General features: G+C 37.9%; 1 protein-coding gene across 4 annotated transcripts in view; it reads right to left on the bottom strand.

Moving 5' to 3' along the window:
• Positions 1 to 21,304, bottom strand: part of RAVER2 (ribonucleoprotein, PTB binding 2) — a 98,108-nt gene extending 76,804 nt beyond the window's left edge. For all 4 annotated transcript variants that reach the window (XM_032494482.1, XM_032494484.1, XM_032494483.1 and 1 more), the window contains exons 1-2: positions 20,917 to 21,304; positions 1,066 to 1,132 (exon numbers count right to left, since the gene is read on the bottom strand). In XM_032494482.1, the coding sequence (XP_032350373.1) occupies positions 1,066 to 1,132; positions 20,917 to 21,159 (310 nt within the window). In that variant the 5' untranslated portion in view covers positions 21,160 to 21,304. The remainder of the gene's footprint in view (positions 1 to 1,065; positions 1,133 to 20,916) is intronic.
• Positions 21,305 to 24,646: the final 3,342 nt, after the last annotated feature.

Below are 24,646 nucleotides of genomic sequence, written 5' to 3'. Positions count from 1 at the left end.
TGATCTCATGTTAACTGCAATGTTTCTTTTCACAATTTTTTGTAAGTCAGAAAAAAATTAATGCAGAATTCCTAACCATACTTTAGAAGTTCTTAATTAATAGTTCTATATTTGGGTTCTAGCATCTGTATCTTTTTAATGACCAAAAATACTTTAAAAAAAACATTTTAACTGAGATATAACTGACATAACAACACTGTAACAGTTTCTAGTGTATGACAGAATGATTTGGTATTTGTATATACGTGAAATAATCCCCACAATAAGTCTAGTTAACACCTGTCTCCATACACAGCTAAAAATTTTTTCTTGGAATGAGAACTCTTAAGATCTACTCTCTCAGCAACATTCAAGGATGCAACACACTATTATTAACTATAGTCATCCTTATAAATTACATCCCCAAGACTTTTTTTTTTAATAACTGGAAGTTTGTACCTTTTGACCCCCTTCACCTATTTCATCTATCCCTTATAAAAAAATATTTTAAAAACATAAAATATTTCTATGAAGTATTTGCTAACTTGGGAGTCTGCCTGTATATGACTGTTCGAACACCCTCCACACATTTCCTTATTTTTTAAGTCATCTCAGAGAGATGTTTTTGAACATTTACATATCATATGTACACAAAGAAGATACTCTAGTTCAGACTTTTAATCTCAGATATAAAACTAACACACAGAATAATTAAACAATTTCCCCAATTTGTATAACTCAAGGTCCAATCACATAATCTAGTCACTAAGTCCATACAGCAATATTATTAAAAACTGAAAGATACTAAGCAGATCAAAAACACTCATTATAATATTATAACATTAGAACATTCATTATAAAAATTCATAAAGCTCTAGTAACATTATATTATTTTATGTATAATTTTAAAAACCAGTGCAACTTCACTTTCTGGCTTATTTTTTATTGAGGTATAGTTGATTTACAATATGATACTAGTTTCAGATGTATAACATAGTGATTTAAAAAAGACATGAAGCTAATTTGATCTCTAATGACAACATGTAGAATTAAAATAAAATCAGGTGCTGAGAACTGAAATCTTACCTGTTCGCTTATTTCTGTCCACATAACAATATTTTAACTCATAGTCTTGTAATAAATCATGAACTTCCTGAAAGAGACAAAACATGAGCTCAATACACACAGAAATGCAGTTAGTGGAAAATACACAGTCCTCACTTTAAATTTACGCTGATACCTTGACACAGCATGGGCCAAACACACCACTGCAGCTCTCAAACTTCACCTGAAATCCCATGCATCCTTTGAAATCCCAGCTCAAATGTTCTTCCACGAAGCTTTTTAAAATTCTTTTCCACAGAACGTCACCCCTCCCACCTCTAGCAATGGTCATACTTTATGCCTCTCTTATAGAAATCATATTCAACATTTCTACTTGTGTACTACATTCTGAGTTTTTAACAAGTATTACACTTGTCGATGGTTGTAGCACCAGCATGTAGAACAAAGAGACAGAAATTATAAACCTAATTCAGAGATTCCTGGGTATGAAATAAGGAACAACCATCAAGGTATAGTATGTAGTCCAATTTATTTCTTGGCTCCCCAAGATTTTTAAACCAGCTGTCTTGTTTGTTCAGCTTCTATTAATAATCCAGTCTGAACTTTTAAATTCTGATATCGTAACTACCATTCAGCTGGGAAAGTATAGTGTATTTCATCTGTTTTTCCCCAAACCTTTCTATTAAGTTGATAATACTCAAATACAGGAACTGTATTTTATATATTTGTATACTATCCACATTGCTTTGCATATGCTAGGCACTCAAATATACATTAAAGTGAATATAACTTATTTTGTCATTGACTTGATATATTTGGCCTTGAAAATTTTACTGACAGATGTAGTTATTATTTTTTTAAAGGAATTGGACTATCACATAAGTGGACATTTGGACTCCAGATCAGAGAGGTACAGCCAACCTACTCTATATTGCAAATGAATAAACTAAACAGACATAAGTGCTAGAATGTTGTCTGCAATCTAAATTAATTAATTCAATAATAATCATTCTTATTACTGCCATAGTTACGACAGTTAACATCATCTAGCTTTTACTAGGCACCAGAGCACTGAACTCACCCTTTTTATTAAAAATCAGGAAACCAGAGCTGAGCAAATTCAAGTGACTTGCCAAAGTCTTATACTTAGCCATTTGCTGAGTGTAGATTCACCAGTGGGTCCGGTTCCAGGGACCACACTCTTCACCTCTGTGCTATACTGCCTTATTCCCTCCAGGATTAACTAAAAATAGTGCATCACCACTAATAGTTACAAAAGCAATACCATCAATGCCCTAAGAAGTGATCATATGGAAACGGAAAATAAGAGAACAGTTACAAGTTGAGAAATATTTTCTTTTAACCCAATGGAAGGGGTGGGGGTAAGAGTGATATAATAGGCAAGGTATAGAAACAGTGCTGGGTGGGAAAAAAGACAGTCATCTATGATAAAAGAAAGATAAGATAAAGTTGGTAACTTTATATTCTTTATTACTAAGACAGTATTAGAAAAGTTTTAAATTACCAATTCTATAAAATACTGTTTGATGAATTATATAGTAATATGATGAATAGATACAGATTTATTTATATATTACCATGGTAATTTTTTAATCTTGCAAGCTTCAACGTTTCCTTGGACTTAAAAGACAGATAGTGTATTCTTTGTTAATAAAACATAACTCTCTCAACAGCATACCACACACATCTTGCCAATCGGCTAATTTAATACTTTATACAGAAGGTGACACAGTTTTGTTTGAAGGATCCAGTGTATGCTTTTACTTGCACAGACTCTAATCTCTCATTTCACTAGTTAACAGCTGTCAAATGCCAGATAAAGAAAACATGATACTGCTCTTCATATTATCAAGTACTCATAAACAAATGACATATTATGTTTCTCATTTAGCTGACAGAACCACCTGAGAGAGATCTGAAGCTTTCAAAGATGCATTTTGCAACTTAGGGATTTTATTTTTAAGACACCCATAATTCTAAACATAGCTTTCCTATGTATCAGATGTGGAATACACATTTTGCCAACTGGGCAACTTTTCAAAGCTCCCTGCAAAGAAAAAAACAATTATTTTTCTCCATGCCCTCATTGTTTTGACCCAGGCAAAAGTGGGTCACCCCTCAATTTGAGCCTCAGCAAGTTGGCCAAATTAAAAACTTAAAACCTGAAAGAGAGCCCTAACAACCATTTGCCAAAATTCTACTCTGCTCCACCACACAAAACCGAAAGGACTAAAATTATGCCTCCCTGTAGTAATCTCGCTTTAGGACATTTCTATTAACTTACAAGCTAATTTTAAGGAACGAGACAGCAATTCTGATGATAACACTTTGTCCAATATCATTTACCAACTTCTTACAGTAACATGAGTTCATCAAAACTGATTATTATTAGATAGCTTTAGAAACCTATTTCCAGACCAGATTCACCATCATTCCCTGGGGAGAAGTTCAATAGCCTTCAAGTCAAAGCAATCAGTCAACTAACCTTCCAAAAGTTAAGTAAGCATTGTTCCAGCTGGTCTGGACTTCTTCCTGAATGAAACCCAGCCTAAGTCTTAAACTTGAATCATATAAGAGAAGAGGCATCGAGAATCCGGGCTCAAAGGAAATCTTTGAGATCATACAGTCCAACATCCTACTCAGTGCAAGCATTTCTCTTACAGCATTCGTGATGTCCTAACTGTTGGAATAGTTCTGTTATAGACTTTGGGGTCTTCTAAGCCCATTGCAGACTTTCGTGCTTAAAAAAAAGGCTTTCGTAGATAAAGCACTCTTCTTTTATTTTTTTTAAAGCACTCTTCCACTTTTTTTTTGGAATAAAAAAAGTTTTATTTATTTTCTTTTAAAATTTTAAGTGATTTGATAATACAACAGGATTATCTGTAACACATATTATGGGGCATAATAATGAAATAAGCACACAGGAGCTCCAGCAAACTTAAAGACTAGAACACTGGCAACGCTTTTCCGTCATACTATGCCTTCCCTCACTCGCCCATCCCCCATAGCTGGTGTTTTCACACAGGTTTGTAATTCCAAACAATGTCATTTTAGCTTACTTGTTCCTGAGCTTTATAAAAACGGTATTATGCTATTTTTAACCTTCTGTGCCCTACTTTTTATATTCAATACTCTGTTTTTAAAATTCATTCATGAGCCACATGGCTATTATTTATTCAGTACTGTTTAATATTCCATTCAGTGATTACAGTATGATTTACAGATCTATTTTTCTATCAGTGAATATTTGACTTGTTCCCAGGTTGTTGCTATTTTTCTATTTATATATATATATTTTTCTTTCAATATATGTTTTTAAAACTACTACAGCCTTCTTGTAAATTTTATGTATCTCCTGGTGTTCATGTGCAAAAGTTTCTGAAAGAGTGAAATTCCTGGGCTGTACACATGTAAATGATCACCTTTACAAGAAAGTGCCAACTTCTTTACCAGAATGATTGTAAAGGTCTACATTCCCATTAACAGTATGTGAGAGTCCTTACAATGCTTGGTCTCATTAGATTCTTAAATTTTGTCAATTTAGTGGATATAAAATCATACCATGTTGTACTCGATTTGTATCCCCTTGATTAATAAAGCATTGTGCTGGTTAGTTTTCTGTGTGAACTTAGCTCCAGAATCCAGTTACTTACTTAAACCCTAATTTAGGTGTTGCTGTAATGGTATTTTACAGATATGGTTAATATCTACAATCAGTTTACTCTAAGTGAAGGAGATCACCTTAGATAATGTGGGTGGGCCTCATCTAATCAGTTGAAGGCCTTCAGCATGAAAATTGAGGTATTCTGGAGAAGCAATCCTTTCTCATGACTGTACATCAACACCCGCCTGAGTTTCTAGCTGCTGGCTGGCCTAACAGATTTTAGTCTAGCCAGTTCCCACAATCAATCAATCAACTTTTCTCTATATATGTATTGTATAAATATATATTAACATAAATATTATATATAATCTGCTTTACAGAAAAATTCTGATACAGGTATCTTTTCATATTTATTTACCATTTGTTTACTTCCTCTTCTGATAAACATTTACTTATCTCTACTGCCCATTTTTCTATTGTGTTTGTCTTTTATTGACATGTAAGAGTTTTCTGCTTTTGTTTTTAATACTCTGGATACTAATCCTCTGGGGAAGCATATTATAAATGTATTCCCCTAGTAAGTGGTCTGTCATTTTGTTTATTTGTGGGTACTTCTGGTAAAGAGAGGTTTTTCATTTAATGAAGCCAAAATTATCAATTTTTCCCTTTACAATTTGTTCTTTTTGTGCCTTATGAAATCCTTTCCTGACCAAGGTCATAAAGATATTTTGTCTTTAAACAGTTTTAAAATTTTTTCTTTCACTTATCAGTTTTTAGACAGCTGGAGTTAAGCATATTATATTAGCCACAATGTCCAGTGCAATCTTGAACAGAAGTGATACTGGTATTGCCTGTAATCTCAAGGGAAATTTTTCAATATTTCACCATTGAATATGATTGCTTTTGTTTTTCCTAGATAATCTTTAAGTTTGAGGAACTTCTTTCCTGTTTGCTATGAGTTTTTATTATGAATGGGTGCTAAATTTTATCAAATTTTATCAAATGCTCTTTCTGCATCTATTGAGATGACTTAAGTTCCATCTTCATGCCAGTGATCTCCAAATTCTTTATTTCCACCTCAAATTTCTCTCCTTGGCTCCATACCTATATATGCTATAACCTATAACTGCTTGCCTACAACTTCATTTGAATGTTCCACACCAGGTAATACTTTTTTTGGCCCAAGACAAGGCCCATCATATGATACCTTTTGTGATATTGGCTGAGTAAAAGCGGTGTCAATTTTAACTTGGCTAAATATTTAACAGCTTTCAATGCAGCTGTTTTGTTGGTAAGTTCATTTGAATACCAACTTTTTGCCAAGGAACATTTTGACTTGGCCTAAAAAAAATTAATAAACATTCAGCTTTTTATTAGTTATATAATAGCAATAATCTTCTCAATGATGACTTTATCCCAGGCACTTTATTGAAATAATCTTGCTTAACCCTAACAACCCCATGATCTGGATTTTAAAGTTGGAGGTTATTATCCAGATTCTGAAGCTGAGGATGTTGAACCCTAGAGAAGGGACTTACATAGACAGTAGGTAGTGAATTTGGGATTCAAAGCCAGGTTGACAGACTCTGGGGCAAACACAATGAACTACTATTTTACACACACACACACACACACACACAGCATCTCAAGTATCACCAATATAAAATTAAAATCTATGAACTATTCAGTCTCAGCACATTCTTCATGCTTACTGCATCACTGACTTCCTAACCTTAGGACAGAGACCAGAGTAAGAACCCAATTTGAAAGATAAAAATAAAAACAACATAATCTCACCCTTTGACAGCTAGAAATCTGAATGCATCACTCCCTTTGTTTAAATATTTCAACGTATCTTCATTTCCCTTAAAACCCAAATTCTTTTATATGGCTTATAATCATCTGGTCCTGCTTAATGTGCTGATCTTATACTGAACCAGAACCTCTCTCAAACGCTGTGCCTCGGCCACGGTACGCTAATTATTGGTCATGCTTTTTCTTTTCTTTAGGACTTGTTGTATCTTGTTACTACTACTATGAATATTCCTCACCTCTTTCTTTCTTTCCCTTCCCCTAGTTAACTTCTCTCTTCCTGAGTTTCAGCTTAAATGAGTTTCTCTAAGAAGCCTTTCTGAATCTCCCAAGTGTGGAGTAGACATCTTTCTTCTGTGTTCCCACAGTATTTTCTACTTCCTCCATCACAACACTTACAGTGCTTGTCATCTGTATTTTAACTGCTCATATACCTGTATCTTCATTAGACTGTAGGCTTAGTAATAGTAAATACCATATATCTGCCTTGTTTGCAGAAAGGTCTCCAACATCTGGCAAAAAGCAGACCTTGAATGTCTGTTAAATGCATGAATATTTATTTCTACAGGTTGCTTTTATCAACTCCAATACAGTATTTTTTTCTAAGATTATTTTATAATCTGAACATAAACCAATATATTTCAAGTACACAAAAAGGAAAAAAATTGAAAATACTCTTTACACTAACCTAATACCTAATTCACTTAAAAGAAAATATTCAACATATCTCAAATTAATTAATATTATACATCTAGCCATAAGAGGTTCTCCTTGAGCAGTTTTTGTTTGCAGATATCCCCAGGGGATGGATTTATCTCTCCCAAATAATAACCATACATAACCACAATCTCCTTTTCCCTGACACAAATGTGTAATTTTTTCTCTCAAATTATTTCCTGGATGTACCACTGTATTCATTTTCCATTGCTGTGCAACAAATTAGCACAAATTAAACTGCTTAAAACAATGCCCATTTATTATCTCTCACTTCTGTGTGTCAAAATTCCAGCCATGCTCAAGTGAGTTCTCTGCTTAGGATCTCTCAAGGCCAAAATCAAGGTCTTAGGCAGACTGGACTCTTATCTAGAGGCTCTAAGGAAGAAGGCACTTCCAAACATTAAGGCAGTTAGCAGAATTCAGTTTCTTGTGGTTGTAGAATGGAAGTCTCCGTTTTCTTGCTGTCATCAGCTGGGGACCACTCTCCACTCCTAGAAACAGCTCTAAAATCCTCATACATGGCCCACTCCATCTTCAAACCCAGCAACAGAGCGTCAAATCCTTCTTGTGCTTCAAATCATCAGACTTCTCCCTCTGCTACTAGTCACAGAAAACTCTGCTTTTAAAGGGCTAGTATGATTAGATATGGCCCACCTGGATAATCTCCGTTCCAATAACCTTCAATCAACTGATTAGTAATCTTAATTACATCTGCAAAACTCCCCTTTTGTCATGTAACAATCACACATGTGATACTTCGTCACATTCACAGTTCCATGGATTAAAAATCTTGCAGGGCCATTTCCAAAATCTGCTACCACAGCTACCCCTAATAATAGATCTCACTTACTGTACACTTACCCATATATTTTACACAAAATACCTTATTTAATGTCTCAGGTTTCAGAGTGCAAGCAAAGTGAGGAGGACACCCACACAGCAGGAAAACCCAGCACAGAATGTCAGAACTCAGGTAAGTGTCGCTGCCCAGTGGAGGAGGAGGGAGCCTATGCTGGATGAGGTGGGCATCTGCAAGGGGGAGGGGACAGACATCTGCAGTGGTGATGGAAGATTCATTACTTAGAAGAGGATTGTTCAAATAGGTAAATATAAGAGGGTTAATGAACACCAGGTTTCTCACTGAAAGGAAAAAAAGTAATGAATATGGAATGGGAGAAAACCAGAAGGAACTCTATGGTGTCAGGCTACAATCTGATGTGTGAGTATGAACTCACTGCTTCCTACAGGTAGATGTAGGTGTACATATACGTGTGTGCACACATACATACACTCACACGTTCTCTAGCTCTGCCTACTAAGGGGAACAGATAGCAGTGGCATCTCAATGGTAGTGAGTAAAACCAGCTCCCAGGTCTTGGCTTCCTAACAGTACTTTCCCCTAGAAGAAATTAGGCTCTGTAACAGTCCTCTAGGGCTGCCCTAGCAGAATATCACAGACAACAGAAACGTATTTTCTCATGGTTCTGGATGTTAGAATTCTAAGATCCAGGTTCTAGTTGATTTGGTCTCTACTGAAATCTTCCTGGCTTGCAGACAGCCACCTTCTCACTGTGTCATCACACGGCCTTTCCTTGGTGCTTGCACACATTGGGGTGTGTGTAGGGGGGTGAGACACACAACAGAGAGAGAGCTCTCTGGTGCCTTTTCTTCAATGGCATTAATCCTATCAGATCAGCACTCCACACTAATGATCTCCTTTAACTTTAATTACTTCCATAGAGATGCCATCTCCAAATATAGCCACATTGGGGGTTAGGGCTTCAACATATGAATTTGGGGGAACACAAGCATTCAGTCTATAACAGGTGCCTTCATGAAATGGCTGATTCAAGGACTAAAGCACAGAAAGTACAAAATAAGCTGCAACATCTAATTGTGTCAAAAGCAAAGGAAGTGCTCAGTGAATGATGAGGACATGTCAAGAGTATACAGGACCAATAGCCAAGATACAGAAGCAACCTGAGTGTCCATCAAAAGATGAATGGATAAAGAAGATGTGGTGTGTACATACATATACAGTGGAATACCAGCCATAAAAAATAATGAAATTCTGCCATTTGCAACATGGTTGGACCTAGAGGATGCTATGCTTAAGGAAATAAGTCAGAAAAATATTGTATGTTATCCTTTTCATATGTGGAATATAAATGAAACTAATGGATGAATATAACAAAACAGAAACAGACTCACAGATACAGAAAATAAACTAGTGGTTACTAGTGGGGAGAGGGAGTTGGGAAGGGCACAATAGGGGTAGGGGATTAAGAGGTACAAAGTACTATGTATAAAACAAGATACTGTAATACATAACACAGGAATACAGCCAATGTATTACAATAACTCTAAATGGAGTATAATCTAGAAAAATACTGAGTTAATACACTGTTGTATATCTGAAACTAATATAATTATTAATACTGTAATAATTTTTTTAAAAAAGGACATAGGACTCTTCCCTTAAGTGTATACTGGAATTAGTGACTTATTTCCAAGGACTAGTGAATGGGAAAAATAGTATCTTTACAGAGGAGTGATGTGGCAGACATCATCTCAAGCAGATGATTAAGGTTAACATCACCAGTGGTTAGTCATGTTAACATCATGTCCCCCCTGAAATGATATAATCATTAGTGGACTTCAACTCTGTGGAATTCCTCCCAAAATTCCATAACCCTAATCTCTCACGAGAAAAACATCTTCCAAATTGGAATTAAGGTGCATTCTAAAAAATTCCGGACTAAACTATAAACGTCATGAAAAACAAGGAAAGACTGAGAAACTGGTGCAGAACAGAGACTAAGGAGACGTGATGACTAAATGCAGTGTGGTCCCCTGGATTGGATCCTGGAACAGGAAAAAGACATAATTGAAAACACGAGTGAAATCCAAACAGTCTGCAGTTCAGTTAGTAATGATGTATCAATGTTAATTTCTTAATCTTGACTAATGTACCTTGGTTATATAAGATGTAATATTAGGGGAAACTGGGTAAAGAATATACAGGAATTCTGCATACAATCTTTATAACTTCTTTTGTAAATCCAAAATTATTCCAAAATAAAAAGTTTATGTAAAAAGAGGACATAGGAGCCAGCTTGAAGGAGATCCCACTGCCCAAGTGTAAAACAATTAAAGCATCAAAATAAGTAATGATAGTAATAAAGTATAACCCATCGAACAACACAGGAAACCAAGAGTTTGTCTTGTATATAAAGTAATAAATGAGTAAACTGAACACCTGCAGCGATATTGTAGGTTCAGTTCCAGACCACTACAATAAAGCAAATATTGAAATGAAGCAAGTCACATACATTTTTTTTGGTTTCCTAATGCATATGAAAGTTACATTTACACTATACTGGAGTCTCGTAAGTGCAAAAACATTATGTCTCAAAGTACATACCTTAATTAAAAGATACTTTATTGCTAAAAAATTGCTATCCATCATCTGAGCTTTCAGTGTGATACTCTTTTTGCAGTAGTAACATCAAAGATCACTGATCACAGATCACCATAACAAATATAATAATGAACAAGTTTGAAATACTGTGAGAACTACCAAAATGTGACAGAGACATAAAGTGAGCAAAGACTGTTGGAAAAATGGTGCCGACTTGCTTGATGCAAGATTGCCACAAATCTTCAATTAGTAAAAAACGCAGTATTTGTGCAGCACAAATAAAGCAAAGAACACTAAAGCAAAGTGTGCCTGTAGAATGTTTACAGTCTTAATTATATCTCCTCTCAAAATTCTCATGAATTACAAAGAGAAAGACCTTGCATGGAGAAGCCTGGCTGATGTCACTTTAATAAAAGTCAGTCAGAGTGATCAAAGTTAACTTCATCAACAATGGGACACATCTAAAACGTGCACCACCCTGGGATATTCCTGCCAAGGATACATAACTTGGATCTAATTATGCAGAATTAATCTAACTATAAAAAATGTCCAAATTGAAGGACACTCTATAAAAGTAACTGGCCTGTAATTTTCAAAAGGGTCAAGGTTGTAAAAGTCAAGTTACTTCACACTGAAGAAGACTAAAGACAACAACTAAATGCAATATGTGATTCTGAATTGTATCCTTTCACTATAAAAGATGTTACCGGCAGAACTTAAACATGATCTGAAGGTTAGATGGCAGTATTTTGAGTCTGATGGTTGTGATGTGCTTATGCTAGAGAAAGTCCATATTTGTAAGAAATACACAATAAAGTACTCAGGCTGGCAGAGAGTTAGGTCAGCACTCACTCTCAAACAGCCCAGGAAAAAAGTTCTTTGTACTGTACTTACAACTTTTCTGTAAGTTTGAGATCACTTCAAAATTTAAAATGTCCCAGGGTGGGAAGGGATAAATTCGGGAGTTTGAGATTTACAAATGCTAGCCACTATACACAAAAACAGACTAAAAAAAAGTTTCTGCTGTAGTAACCTTTAATGAAAAAATATGAAAATGAATACACATATGTATACGCATGACTGGGACACTGTGCTGTACACCAGAAATGGACACAGTGTAACTGATGGTACTTCAATTAAAAAAAAAAAAAAAGTCCCAGATTCACATGTTCTTGTTTATTGCCAATACTTCTACTCTAGATCAGGATACAAAAACCCAATGAGGTATAAAGTCAGAAAGATGGAGGCTAACCTGGAATCAAAAGCAAGCAGCTGAACTTGAGAGTAATAGGAGATCCAAAGTCCAGGAAATAAGGCAAGCTGGGAACTGAAAGCAGATAATCACAGAGGAAAGATATAAAAACTGATTGGGGCCAAGGAGAGTAGAGCGAGGTGGGGCTGGGTGAAAGGGAATGGCAGGAAATGAGGCAAAGAATAGGAGTACAAATGCAGGCTCCAACAAATGCAGTGAATTCTAACGCTATTTTGGCATTCAGGTGGTAACAAATGTTTAACAGAAAGCTTCAAACACACAAAGGAAATGTACAAGCATAGGGACAAAGGAAATCTAAAGATAATGACAGTAAGTAAGCACAAAATTAAGCACCAAGTTTAGGGGCTCACAGTAAGTTAGAGACTCACAAACCTAACAAAAAAGAGAAACTTTTCTTAGCAACAAATGCTTATTGTGAATAGTCTTGATACGTTTTAAAGAGACACGTTCTTTATATTACTCTTTGACCTTTAACACACGTTAAGTGGGAAATATTACACTGTAATATCCTGGACTCTAAGGAAAAAATGTTTGCACATCCACTCTGTGCCAGCACACTGTGAGTGTCAGTACTGCCGTGGGACCAGAGAACCATGAGCTTTTACATCAACCATGATGTAACACAGGTGTCTTTTCTGCAATGAAAATTAAGGAGGCTGATTCACATTCTTGCCCAGATGGAAGATCATCTCACCTATGCGTAACCATGGCCCACAGAAGTTTTTGATGAGAACTCTTCTGAAACAGCAGTTTTGGATCTACGCAAGTGGTCCACACTCAGGTGAAGTCCTAAAGACATGATCAAAATCACATCGGCTTCTCAGCCTAGATCGTAAGTCCCCCAGGGGGAGATTGGGGTAAGTCACAAAAGATCCATAACCCCTTGAAATTACGTGTAAATTTCGGTGCGCCTAAGCATATAAGCACTTTTCTGGAGAGAGGGTTTATAGCTTTCAACTTATTCATAAGCCATAAACAGTTGATTGATTGAATAATTACCTATGAATGAAGTTCGCTGCCAAAAAGCTAACAGTCTTAACAGTGCAAAATGTGTTCATCTTACAAGATAATCTTGAAAACCTGCCATGTGTCAGATGCATTAACAGAAGTATAGCATTTTAGAACAAATACGTGGGTAGTCTCCTTCTGTTTTAAATTTCCCTTGGAACAATGTGTCAGGTTCTAGATTAAACACTGATGACACAAAGTTAAGTATCACATAACCCCTGTCCTTTGAAACACAATACAGTGTACGTGTGGAGGGGAATTACAATCATAATGTGTGTGATAAGAATATGAGCTTTGGAATCAAAAAAAACATTCGTTTTCTCCACTCTGCAACCAATCAGCTGAATGACTTTGGGCAAATTGCTTGACATCAATTTTGCATCTCTGTTTCCTTATCAATAAAATGGGAATAAAGTATTCTAATCTTACAGCCTTGAAAAAAGGATTAAATATAGAGTAAATGAAGCACAACGTACAGTGCCTGGCAACAGTTGGCACCCAATACACAGACGTTAATATTACTACAGAAATCCAGAGAAAAGGGAAATTTGCTCGGGCAGAGGGATTACAGGAAGATCTCAACTAGACCAGCATATTCAATTTTGGGTGCCACATATTAAGGGATGCGATGACAAAATGATAGTAGTGTATGTTCAGAGAAATATAAGATGGTGAAGAAACTTGAACTCATACCCTAAAAGGTACTGGTATGAAGGAAGTGAAGTTATACATTTAAAAAAAAAAGAAAAAAGAATACCATAAATTCTCTGTGTTACTGGAGGGAAGAAGTTGGATCAAGAAATTAAAATTTTGGGGAAATAAATTTTCTATATTTAATATAAATAAGACAAAACAACAAAAGCCATCTGAAGGTGGAGCAGGATACCTTACAAAGCAGTGATTTCTTTGAAACTAAAGGTGTTAAAAATGTGCTAGCACCCATGTGTTTAGGACTCTGTAACCTGGATTTGTCTAATAAGCAAAAGGGATGGATGAAAGGTATTTAACCATCCCTTTCCAATACTAAGATTTATGTGTTTTTAAATTAAGATTTTATATTATTTGGGATACTACTGGTTGGTAGTAACAGAAGACTCAACTTGAAACAATGAAAAATAAAGGGAATTTAGTGGCTTGCATAACTAAGATGTCCAGAGGTAGGTCAAGCTTCAGATATAGCTTGATCAGGTTTCCAGCTCAGCTTCTCAACTTTTTCTCTCTCTCTCTCTCCCCTTCTCTTTTTCAGGTCAGTCCTCCTTTGAATGTCTGCTCTGTCCTCAGACTGTCAGCTACAATCAGAGCAATGTGTCTCTGCATTCAAATCCCATGGGAAGAAAGAATTACTTAAACAACCAAACAAAAGTCCTAAGCTTCTTTATCATAGTAGGTTGAAATAATCACTAGGGCCAAGGGACTACCATGTACTGACTAGCTTAAGTCCAGGTTATTGCCCATCTTTTAACCAATTCCAATGGCAAAAGGGAAGACTCCTGTTTGTTGGTTTATGTCACCTCTGTGGATGGGGACAGAGAGTAAACCCAAACAATTAATAAATAATGAAGGAGGAGTAGGTCCTCAAAGGAAAATCTGGGTGCTATTACAAGAGAGGAAGCACGGAGACTGAGCAGGCAACAGCGTAAGAGGTCTCAGCAAGAAACAGATGGCACGTTCAAAAACTAGTAAGTGGAGAGAAGTTTTTAAACAGACTATCTACAAAGGCTTGAAGAAAGCCCATAGTTAGCGAAAGTCCCCTGCAACCCCTAGGCCTAGGAAGGGAAGGGGAACAATGACAACAACCCAGAGAGCTTAACTGCATGGACAGATCCACTGGAAAGAAGCTGTGACCTTTGAAAGAGAAAACAGCCAAGCCACAGAAACCTGGTAGACAGGGAGCTGGGTGAACAAATGCTCCCATCTCTCTCTCCTCTGCCCTTTGATCTCCCATGAGTGGCTCTGACCAAACGATCAGAAACCAGAGGATGAGAGAGCCTTGTTAGTGCAATCCACAACACAGTGAGCCTCCCAGGACACAAAGCAGGTGAGAAGGGTGGGGATAGGTCTGGAGGAACAAACGGAAGGTAGTTAGTACACAGCAACCAAGGACGATGCCCCACAGATAATCATGAACCAAAACATATAATACAGACAGGTGTTCTGGGTGGCCTGATCTTCCCAATTCTCATTTATGACTGACTCACTGTACACTATCCCCTGACAGTAAGGCAACTGCCTCTTTAGGCAAATGAAATAGAAACAAAGCCAGGGCTACTAATAAGCTATTAAAGATCTTTCAATTTATAGAATATTTGTTTTCTTTACTTATGTTTTAACATTCCTTTATTTGCCTGTTTCAGCTGGGCTAAGTAGAGCTAAACATAGAGCTTTTTGCCCACAGATGAGAAATGGGCCCAGGGAACTCCTAAGGGCCACTGCCTGCCAGGTAGGGAAGATAAATGCAAACAGAAGAATCAGGAGACAAAACTGAGGGGGTTAGTGAAGGGGCCCCTTTGGCAGCAACAGCCTTTCACCAGAGTTGACCTCATTTAATGCTTCCCTGATCTTCTGAATCTTGTTTATTTCAAGAGCAGTTCCCTTAAACACAGCTCTTTCTTGAGCATCTGACACAAGACACAGGTGCACCCATCAATGACTTGAAGATGGGAGTCTCCGCTCCCACACAGAGCCAATCAGATGTTAATTGTACTATTTAGAGTAATCTTACACTTTACAAGTATCATGGCTTAAATATTAAAATGCCAACTGGCAAAACTAAATACCATCTACCATATTCTTTCTACAAGAAAACATGGTGGAAGCCCAAAAGTAATTTATAAGCACAACCCATTCATTAATTAGGAAGTGGTCTGTAAATCACCTGAGATGTCTTTGGACTGCTTGTTAACACTCAGCATTGTGATGCTAACCACAAAGTACTCCTCTTCTCAAATGTGTTTTCAGAGCAAGAACAAGTATTGCTGAGACACTTTTTAAGAGTTTCTGCCAAGACTAGGAATTTACCAAGCCAGCGGTGTCCCAGAAATCTAGAATTATATTCCTTTAGCAGCTTTCAGCACCCTTGTTACACAGGGAATAGGATAATAGAAGGCATAGAACCCACAATTCAATTCTGATTAACCAAGTTGAAAAAGAAAATGTAATAAATAACTTTTAAGTAGTAAAAACTACACCATGAAAGTAACTTTTGGAAGGAAGGAAAATGACATTCTCAATAAGAAAAAAATAATTTCATAATGTGAAAACATCCCAGGACCATCAGGAAAAAGCGGTGAATAATAGCCCCAGTTTAGAAAGAGGCAACAATTACTGAATACATTGTCAGAGAAAATAAATAAGGTACATTTTTAAATCCCACAGCTAACACAAAGCATGTGAGAAAATTCTATTGGTTTTTGACTAATATAAAAGAAAAATGAGAATAAGTAGCTTAAGAAAGATCAACCAGAATTTCCTATATTTGGTGGCTTGTTATTCTAAAAAGTGCTTAGTTGATAATACTATGCTTTCAATTGAGCCTCTATGAATTAACCATCAAGCTTCTCAATTAACTTCCATAGTAGAGACTTTGAAATGAAAGTTAATAATACCCAGTCAGACAATAGACTGTTTCTTCTATTTGCTGATCCTGGCTATTGGCCCTAAGCACTCCACATTTTCTTCTAATTACACAATAAAATCTTTTAGATTTTAAAATAAACACAACAAAAACAAAATACATGTACATACATACACTATGTAAGAAAAAAACTGAGTGAACTCAAACGGTATAGGAAATAAAAGCCGCTGTTTTCTCCATTTCTCCCAGTAACAGTGCTACTGAAGCAGAATCAGGTTAACCATAAAATACAATTTATAGAAATACAATAAAAAACACATTAGGGCCTTACCTTAACTAATCAAAATTCTAAATTCAGAGTTGCAAAAGACTTCACACATATAGACACACACAGATACATGGCTATTCTAAATAAGAACCAGTGTTCACAGCAGCATTATTATTCATTGTCATTACAGTAATTATTATAAATATTATTCATGATAAATTAATTGCTACAATTACATTACAAAACACTAACATTCAAAGACAACTACAAATACCAAGTCACAGTGGCAAGAAGTATTCAAGGAGCTAGGTAGCTTTAAAAAATTAAAGTAGAATCCAATGCAGGACTAATAAGAAATGAGACTGGAGATGCAGGCAGGGGTCAAGTCACAAAAGCCTAGAACCTTAGATTTCTACCCTATTATGTCGTGCTTCTCAAAGTGAGGTCTGAATACTCCATGGTAATACAGGAGTATGGAAAATCATAGGATAAACATGGTGCATCTTCTCTAAGTGTCAAGTTTATGAAAAAAAATTTAGAGGGGAGTTTAAAAAGTTTGTCACTGTTTTTAAATTAAACCCAATTTTACTGGAACATAAAATTCATATGAATTTTCCAGACAGAACATGAAGACAATTCACTCTCCAAACAATTTGTCCTGCAGTAAGCTAACTCAGGTTTGCTACAGCTTAAAATTTGAGGAAAAGAGACAAATGAGGGATAATTTGAGGAAAAGTCTGAGAAGCAGTGCTGGGAACATGGAGCCAAAGGTTTCTGTTTGTTTTTGCTTTTGTATTGTTTTAAGCAGAAGTGACATGATCAGATTTGAAGCTCTCTCAGGGAAGCAGTAAGCAGGATGGGCTAAAACATAAGACACAGGAAAATAATGAGGGTAGGTGACCAAGAGAAAAGTTGTAATAGTCTGTGCAAGCGATGGAAAGGATATGAACCAGAATTGAGGCTAGGAGAAAGCTGGGCTAGGAGGATTCCAGAAAGCATACCATGCCGACCAGACAGCACCTGACTGACAGCACAGTAATGATTCAATGAGACAGCTTTTGAGAGCTTATTAGTATGAAGGTCTTTGGGGTTTTTTTAGAGCTAGTATTATTACTACTGTAAGTTATTTGATATTTGTATCCTTAAAAGCTTCCACTTATAAATGACACTCTCAGTGTGTCTTCTAATCATAGGAAGTGTAAAGCTATTATATATTTGTGATACCAAAAATTAAACAAAATTTGAGTAAAATTTATGCAAACTATGTTTAATAAAGAAAATATCCATGCTTTCAAAATATTAAGAAAAAATTACTGGGTTCCTACTGATCAATTACTAACATAGCTTTTCTAGAAACATAACTATACAATTTGAGAATCAGAGTTAGGAATGACCTTGACCTTTAATGTGATATTCCAGAAAAAATGAATGAATAAACATAGACTGTTCCTAAAAAAAAAAAAAAAACGAAAAAACAAGAAGCTGGGTATTTAAAATATCTGATTACTTAGAGACTGAACAAAAAGTAGTTGTTTTTTTTTTTTTTTAACCATGTTAGTCATTTCAAAAGGAGAATATGTAGCCAGGTGATACTGGCTAAAAGATGTAAAATAAAATTAAAGTTAATCCTTCACTAGTAAGTTGACAGTAAAATGCGGCCACTAAGAAAAAAACAGAATTAAGGGAAATGAAAAATAAAATATAAAAAAATTCTTGCAGAACATATTTATGAAAATATTACAACTTGAGAAATGGATCAAATAAATGTTAACTTTATTTGACTAATAAAAAAAAGTAATTCTCTATCTAAATAATCTAAAGAAAAGACTGTCTTTTAATTGCTTTTAGAAATTAGCATATTTTGGTCTGTTCTATTTATTTATGTAACATGGACCACTAATAGCTATGACTGTGATCAGAAAGCTTAGGAAAGGTACAAGTATAGAAGATGGTAAGAAAAAAAACACTACTTAAATGTTATCTATAATCAAATGTTTATCTGTTTTGAATTTAAAACTATATCATCAGAAATCCTTAAACTAACACTTTATTATAGAAATCATAATAGAGAAAAATAAACACTAGCACGTCTGGAAACTAGTCTCTAGGTCCTAGCAACTTTTTTTTTTTTTTTTTTTTTTTTGCTCATAGATGAAACTTTTCAGCTCTCAAAACGAATGTGGCATAAAAATTTAACTTACCATAAAAATTTAAGATTACTTGGCAGTAAAAGACTCATCTAAACATACAAATCTTATACTAATCTTACGTGATAGTTTATGCTTGCTATCTTACAGAAAATCCTAAAATTTAGGCAAAACATAAATTCATAAGAGAAAGAATACCTCAAAAATACACGAGTGTAATTCTCATAAAACCTCTCTCCATCCTTAACAACAGGTAATTAAAACTGTTCCTTTTATTAGACCATTTGATATATTTTTTCAAGTCTCTTGAGAAGGAAGATGAAAAAGTTACCAACAGCAAAGCAGGAATATACAGAACCATCAAAAATTTTTGGTCTAAATATTTTTAGAATTAATGTAAGGAAACATAAGAAAAATAGGTGACATTCTACAAAGGAAACCAAGACACTTCTCCGTCTCTCTTCTAGATTACACACAGAGCTGTTATTTCTTCAGTTTTTTTAAAAAATGCCATCTGCCTTTCCCAAGCCTCCCTCTTCCGAGCTCACTTGCTGTCTATTTGCCATATTTGTGTGGGCAGCGGAAAGTTGCTTCTATGAAATGAGCCCATTGCAGGTGTTCTTACAGGCAGCATCACAAAATACTACCTGCCTGATGGGAAGTGGACAATGATGGAAAGCATTCAAAGAGAGATGAGATGTACAAATACTGACAGAGACTTTATATTGCTTTTTGAGACAAAACAGCCCTCACGTATATGAGTTATAAGGTTATATGCTCACATTTACTGTGAGTGGCTCTGTAAGGTCTAATTACATAGTAAAGAAGCATTGGTCTTGTTATTTTGTGGATTTTATGGAAGAACTGCTGCGGTTATCAATAGGCAACCCTACTGCAATTCCATGCATCCTGCCACAGGATGAACTGCAGGAATTGCCCCAAATCTGCAAACTAGGAGAGACTACCTTCCCTACCCCCACAAAGTGTATAAATAGCAGTTATTTGTAAAACACACGTGAACATCTAGGCAACTAAGAAACCCTGAAGAATCAAAGAAATTCTCTTTTGGGGGGGATAAAACAAAACTACGTACATATGTGTATACACGCACAGGAAAAGAAAGCTAACACCCCACGTTAAAAATGGTTATCTTTATGTATCAGAAAAAAAGGTGGTTTCTATTTCCCCCCTTTGCGCTTCTTTGTATTTTCTAACTTTCCTACAATGAGCATGTTAATTTGGCAATCAAGGAGGGGGAAAAAAAGTCAGATAAAGAGTTTTTAATCCTAAAGCAACAGTTAATCAGGATCAAAGACAGCGTAGCCTATCTTTAAGTCTCCTCGGAGTCTCTGAGTAACAAATCCTCCTGGACTTGGCATGGCAGAAGAGGGCTGCAAGGCTCCCCACAGCGCAGCGATAACCTCTCTACTCCAGGGCCTCAGCAAACTGAGGGGGCAGAGTTTTTTCATACAAACTTGGTCGAGTGCTTTTGCGACAGCAAAACTCACTCCTAGCTCTGCCGTGACCCCGCCCCCCATGGCACACCCAAGTCCCGAGGACCCCGCGGGACCCCCCGCCCGTCTCCAAGTGTTCCCGAGACCTGGCCTCCCCAAACCTGTGCCCCACAGCTCACCTCCACCCTCTTTCACCTCTTTGTCCACGACTACTCCCCACACCCCTCCCTCCCACCCACCCACACACACACACACACACACACACACACGCCCCTGACCACAGGGGAAGGAAAGCGCGAGCAGGACTTTCCTGTGACCTTGGACGAGCCAATTCCCGTCGCCTGTCCGAGACTCAGTTTCCTAAAGTACCATCCTCGCGGGGTGACCGCAGGCTCAGAAACCCGGAGGGCTCTGCAAAGCCACGGACCGTTCTTCTAACTCTGCACGACCCCCTCCTCCGCAGGACCGCTCCCAGGCGCCTGGCACCAGCCTGGACACCTCGGGGGCAGCTTCCCCCTGAAGCTCCCGCCCCGTAGCCCCCGGGACGCGTCGCCTCGCAGCCCGTGCCAGTACCTGGCAGTTGCTGTCCTGAGGCAGGTTTTTCACCAGGATTTTCCTGCGGTTGCTCAGCTCCCGGCGCATCCGCTGCAGCCGCACGGCGACCTCCTCGGGGTGCAGCGCGGCGGGCGCGGGGCCCCGGGCGTCGTCCTGCGCCTCGGCGGAGGGGCCGGGTCCGCGCCGCCCCGACCCCGGCCCCGCCGCGCCGCCCGGGCTTGCGCCCCCCTCGCCGCCGCCGCCGCCTCCCGCCGCCGCCATCTTCCCGGGCGCCCCGCGGCTGCGGGCTCCTCGGAGGCTCGAGGGGAAGGGAGAGAGCGAGCGGGAGGAGGCCTGGGCGGGGGCGAGGCGGGCCGAGGCCGCAGAGCGGGCCCAGCCGCGGGGAGTGAGGGAGGAGGGAGGCGGCGCCGCAGCCGGCAGCCGGCGGGCGGGAAGAGGAAACCTGAGCGCCGAGGAGGAGCCGAAGAACCACCTCGCGGGAACCTCCCCCTCGGGCCTCCGCGCACGGGCGCGCCAGCCCCTCCCTCCCGCCCGCCCGCCCGCAGGGGCCCGGGCGCCGCCACCCGGACGGACACCTGTTCCCGCTCGGGCGGGCGGGCGAGCTCCTCTCCCAGCGAGGCGCTAATGAACGCCCAGGTTTGGGCTCTGCGGATGCAGCCCTTTGGCGCCGGCTTCCCGGGGGCACTCGAGCCCCAGGCGCCGGTCCCCGCGCGGCCTCCCCACGTGACACCGCAGCTGTCCCCGGGCTCCCCTCGAAACTCCCGCGCTGGGGCGGCTCGGGGGCTGTAGACACAAATTCAGGCTCCCCGAACCCGGGGAGGTGCCCTGCAGGCTCCGGACGGTTACCCTTCTGCTATGCTCAGGATAGGCACGCTTGGCAGAGAAGTTTGAGTTTGCAATGAAAAATAAAATTTGTGGTTTCCTAGGGAGTACAAAGATATTCTGGAGGCAATTTTATATATTTGGAAAAACGTGTATATACGAGAAAGGCCGTGCCCTTAACCCGTCCCTCCGTTTCTTTCGTACGTTTCCTAAAATGTAAACCCTGGATGGTTGCATAGGCAACATGTAAAGGGATGCCGAAACAAAGACTAAAATGGAAGAGGAGCTGTGGCAAGAGGGCTGGAGAAAACGCTACAAGGAACATTATTTTACTTGAAACTTAGAGGGAGAGTTACATTGTAGAACTGTCAGTGTTGTTATCAGATCAAACAGTTGGGCAGCCTTTGACTGGCACCAGCCCAAGTGACTATCAGCAAAGAGAAACATGCAACTTAAGTGTGTAGCATGCAAATACACTCACAAAAAAGAAAAAAGAAAGAAAGAAAAAACTTTAACATTAATATTACTCCGTTAGGGGTAAATATTTTAACTAAATGTAACCAAAAAGTAAAACCACAAAATATTTAAAAACATACCATGTATTTAGTATTTACCCTGTGCTCCCATGTATTTCTAAGTACTTTACATATATTTCATTTACTCTTTGCAATAATTCCTCTAGGTAGGTTTTATTTTCCTCACTTTACACTTGAAGAAATAGAGTCAGGATGCTTAATTGTAAAGCCCAATGCTCTTAATGATACAAAAAGACTCACCTGTAATCTCTCCACTACAAATTAATGACTGAAAATAGTGATCTGAGTCTAATTTTAGTGATGTTGCCTTTGCTGAAAATGTTTTTTAAACTGCTTTTTTGCTATCGACTTCAGAAGCCACGGCAAATTGTTCTGTGTAGTTTTTGTGGCAGTGAATGTTCATCTCTTAGAGATGGGTTTGATTTTTTTGAAATAATTAAATGTTATTTGAAGCCAATTCTGGTGAATGAATCAGGCGTTGATTATGCTTTTGGGATTATAATTATGTAATTGGGGCTTGGGGCCCCAAGTGGGACATGATTTCAATGTTATCAAGTTATTAAACCAATTTGATTAAGTAGCTACTTGGACTTGATCCCACTCCTGTGTCCCGTAGGGTGGTGGCTTTAAAATTTTGACCCAAACCAGTGGGAAATATACAAATACCACAGTGGGAAATATATACCACAGTAGGAAGTATATTTTACATCCCAAGCCAGTGAACACACATCTGTGCAATTGAAACAAAGATTTCACAGAACAGTATGCCCTTACCTGATGCTGCACACTCCAGTATTTTTTATTCTCTTCCATTTTTTTTTTAAATTGCTGGAGTAACACACTAAATTGATTTCATGTGCCACTAATAAGTGCTAACTGACATTTTGATGAACTGCTCCAGGTTTCACATCAACTAACTTTCTTCATTACTTTGGCTCAACTGTTTTCAAGGAATTCAGGGGGAAAATAGTATCTATTGATTTTAAATTATTTAACTGAATTGGTTATTATTGTTGCCACATAAAAGAATTGGATGGAAACTGCAAAGACTTGGATATGCTGCTGTAATTCCGAAGAGTTCCTCTTATTCCTGGTTTTAGCCTGACTCTTTAAATAGCAGCTTCGGTGATAAACTAAAGGAACATTCTAATCTGAGCCTGAAGAGGAGCACAATTATCAAGCTGCAACATATTTACCAAGCCCACAGGTAATTATCATGAGCTGTATAATTACCTTGTTCTTAAAACCCGAACCATGTGCTCACATTTGCCTTTATTTTTTAAAATTACTGGTAGTTATTTTCACCTGGTTTTAAAGTTCCACAATTGGGGAAAACATTGGCAAGGTTTAGTAAGTCTCAGTTAATAACAATAATAATATGGCCTCTTGTATCCAAACAAAATCTTTTGCTTCTATTAAGTGATAAAAACGAAAGTATGTGGAAAGATCTTGTAAACTATTAGGATTATTCACTTCTAGTGATCATTTATTCACTCAGTGATATATAGTAAGGGTCTGCAATGTACCAGATACTATACACCAAATTTGATTGATTTTAATTGAGAAATGGTCTTTTCCCTGGGGAACGCAATTCTAATTCAGTAACTGCAAATTCAGCTGAAAAATATTATGAATAAGGTACTTTTAATGGCACAGAGGGGTGTTTGATTTTTGACATAGCGGAAGGTAACTTGAGGGGTTTTGAAGGGTGAGTAGGAGTTTTCTAGATGATAAGGGGCAAGTACTGAAACAGGGAACAGAAAGAGGCCAAAAAGCATCAAAGAGACTGGCATGTCTATGCAAGTTTGGTGTTAGTGAAGGCTGTGCTACTTTTGGGAGAGTAGCAGGAAATATTGAAAAAGGTAACATGTCATTCCATTTTAAGTTGATTTCATTTTAAGTCACTGCTTTAGTATGGCATAAAAGGCAATCCCATAGAGGAAAGGCGTATCAAAGGTTTTTACGCAGGGAAGTGACATGATCAGATTTAGCTTTTTAAAAAATAATTCTGACAATAATAGAGAGCATGAATTTAGCAGGGCTTATGTCAAGGACACTAGCTGGAAATCTTTTGAGACAAAGTGAAAATATTTGAGGGCTGATATTGGAGATTAAACTTTCCTTAGATTACCTAAGCATCCTATGGGTATTAAGTGTATTGATCTTTACACGGGTTACCTATAGTCTTTTCTTTCTTTGTATTATTTAATTTTAAAACCTATAATCAACCTGTGATGTAGCTAGTACATACCTCCTTATCAATGAGGAATTAAAGGCGGAGAGGGCAACTTGTTCAAATTCACACAGCAGGCAGGGCCCCCAGGATTCTAGTGCAGATCTGCTTTGGGGTCCAGGTACATCAACTTGTGTAACTGTAGCTGGAGGAGGGG

This window comes from Camelus ferus, chromosome 13, assembly GCF_009834535.1.
Source record: "Camelus ferus isolate YT-003-E chromosome 13, BCGSAC_Cfer_1.0, whole genome shotgun sequence".
NCBI classification, from domain to species: Eukaryota; Metazoa; Chordata; class Mammalia; order Artiodactyla; family Camelidae; genus Camelus; species Camelus ferus.
The sequence above is the reverse complement of the archived record's forward strand: the minus strand, read 5'-3'. Positions and strand labels throughout refer to the sequence as shown.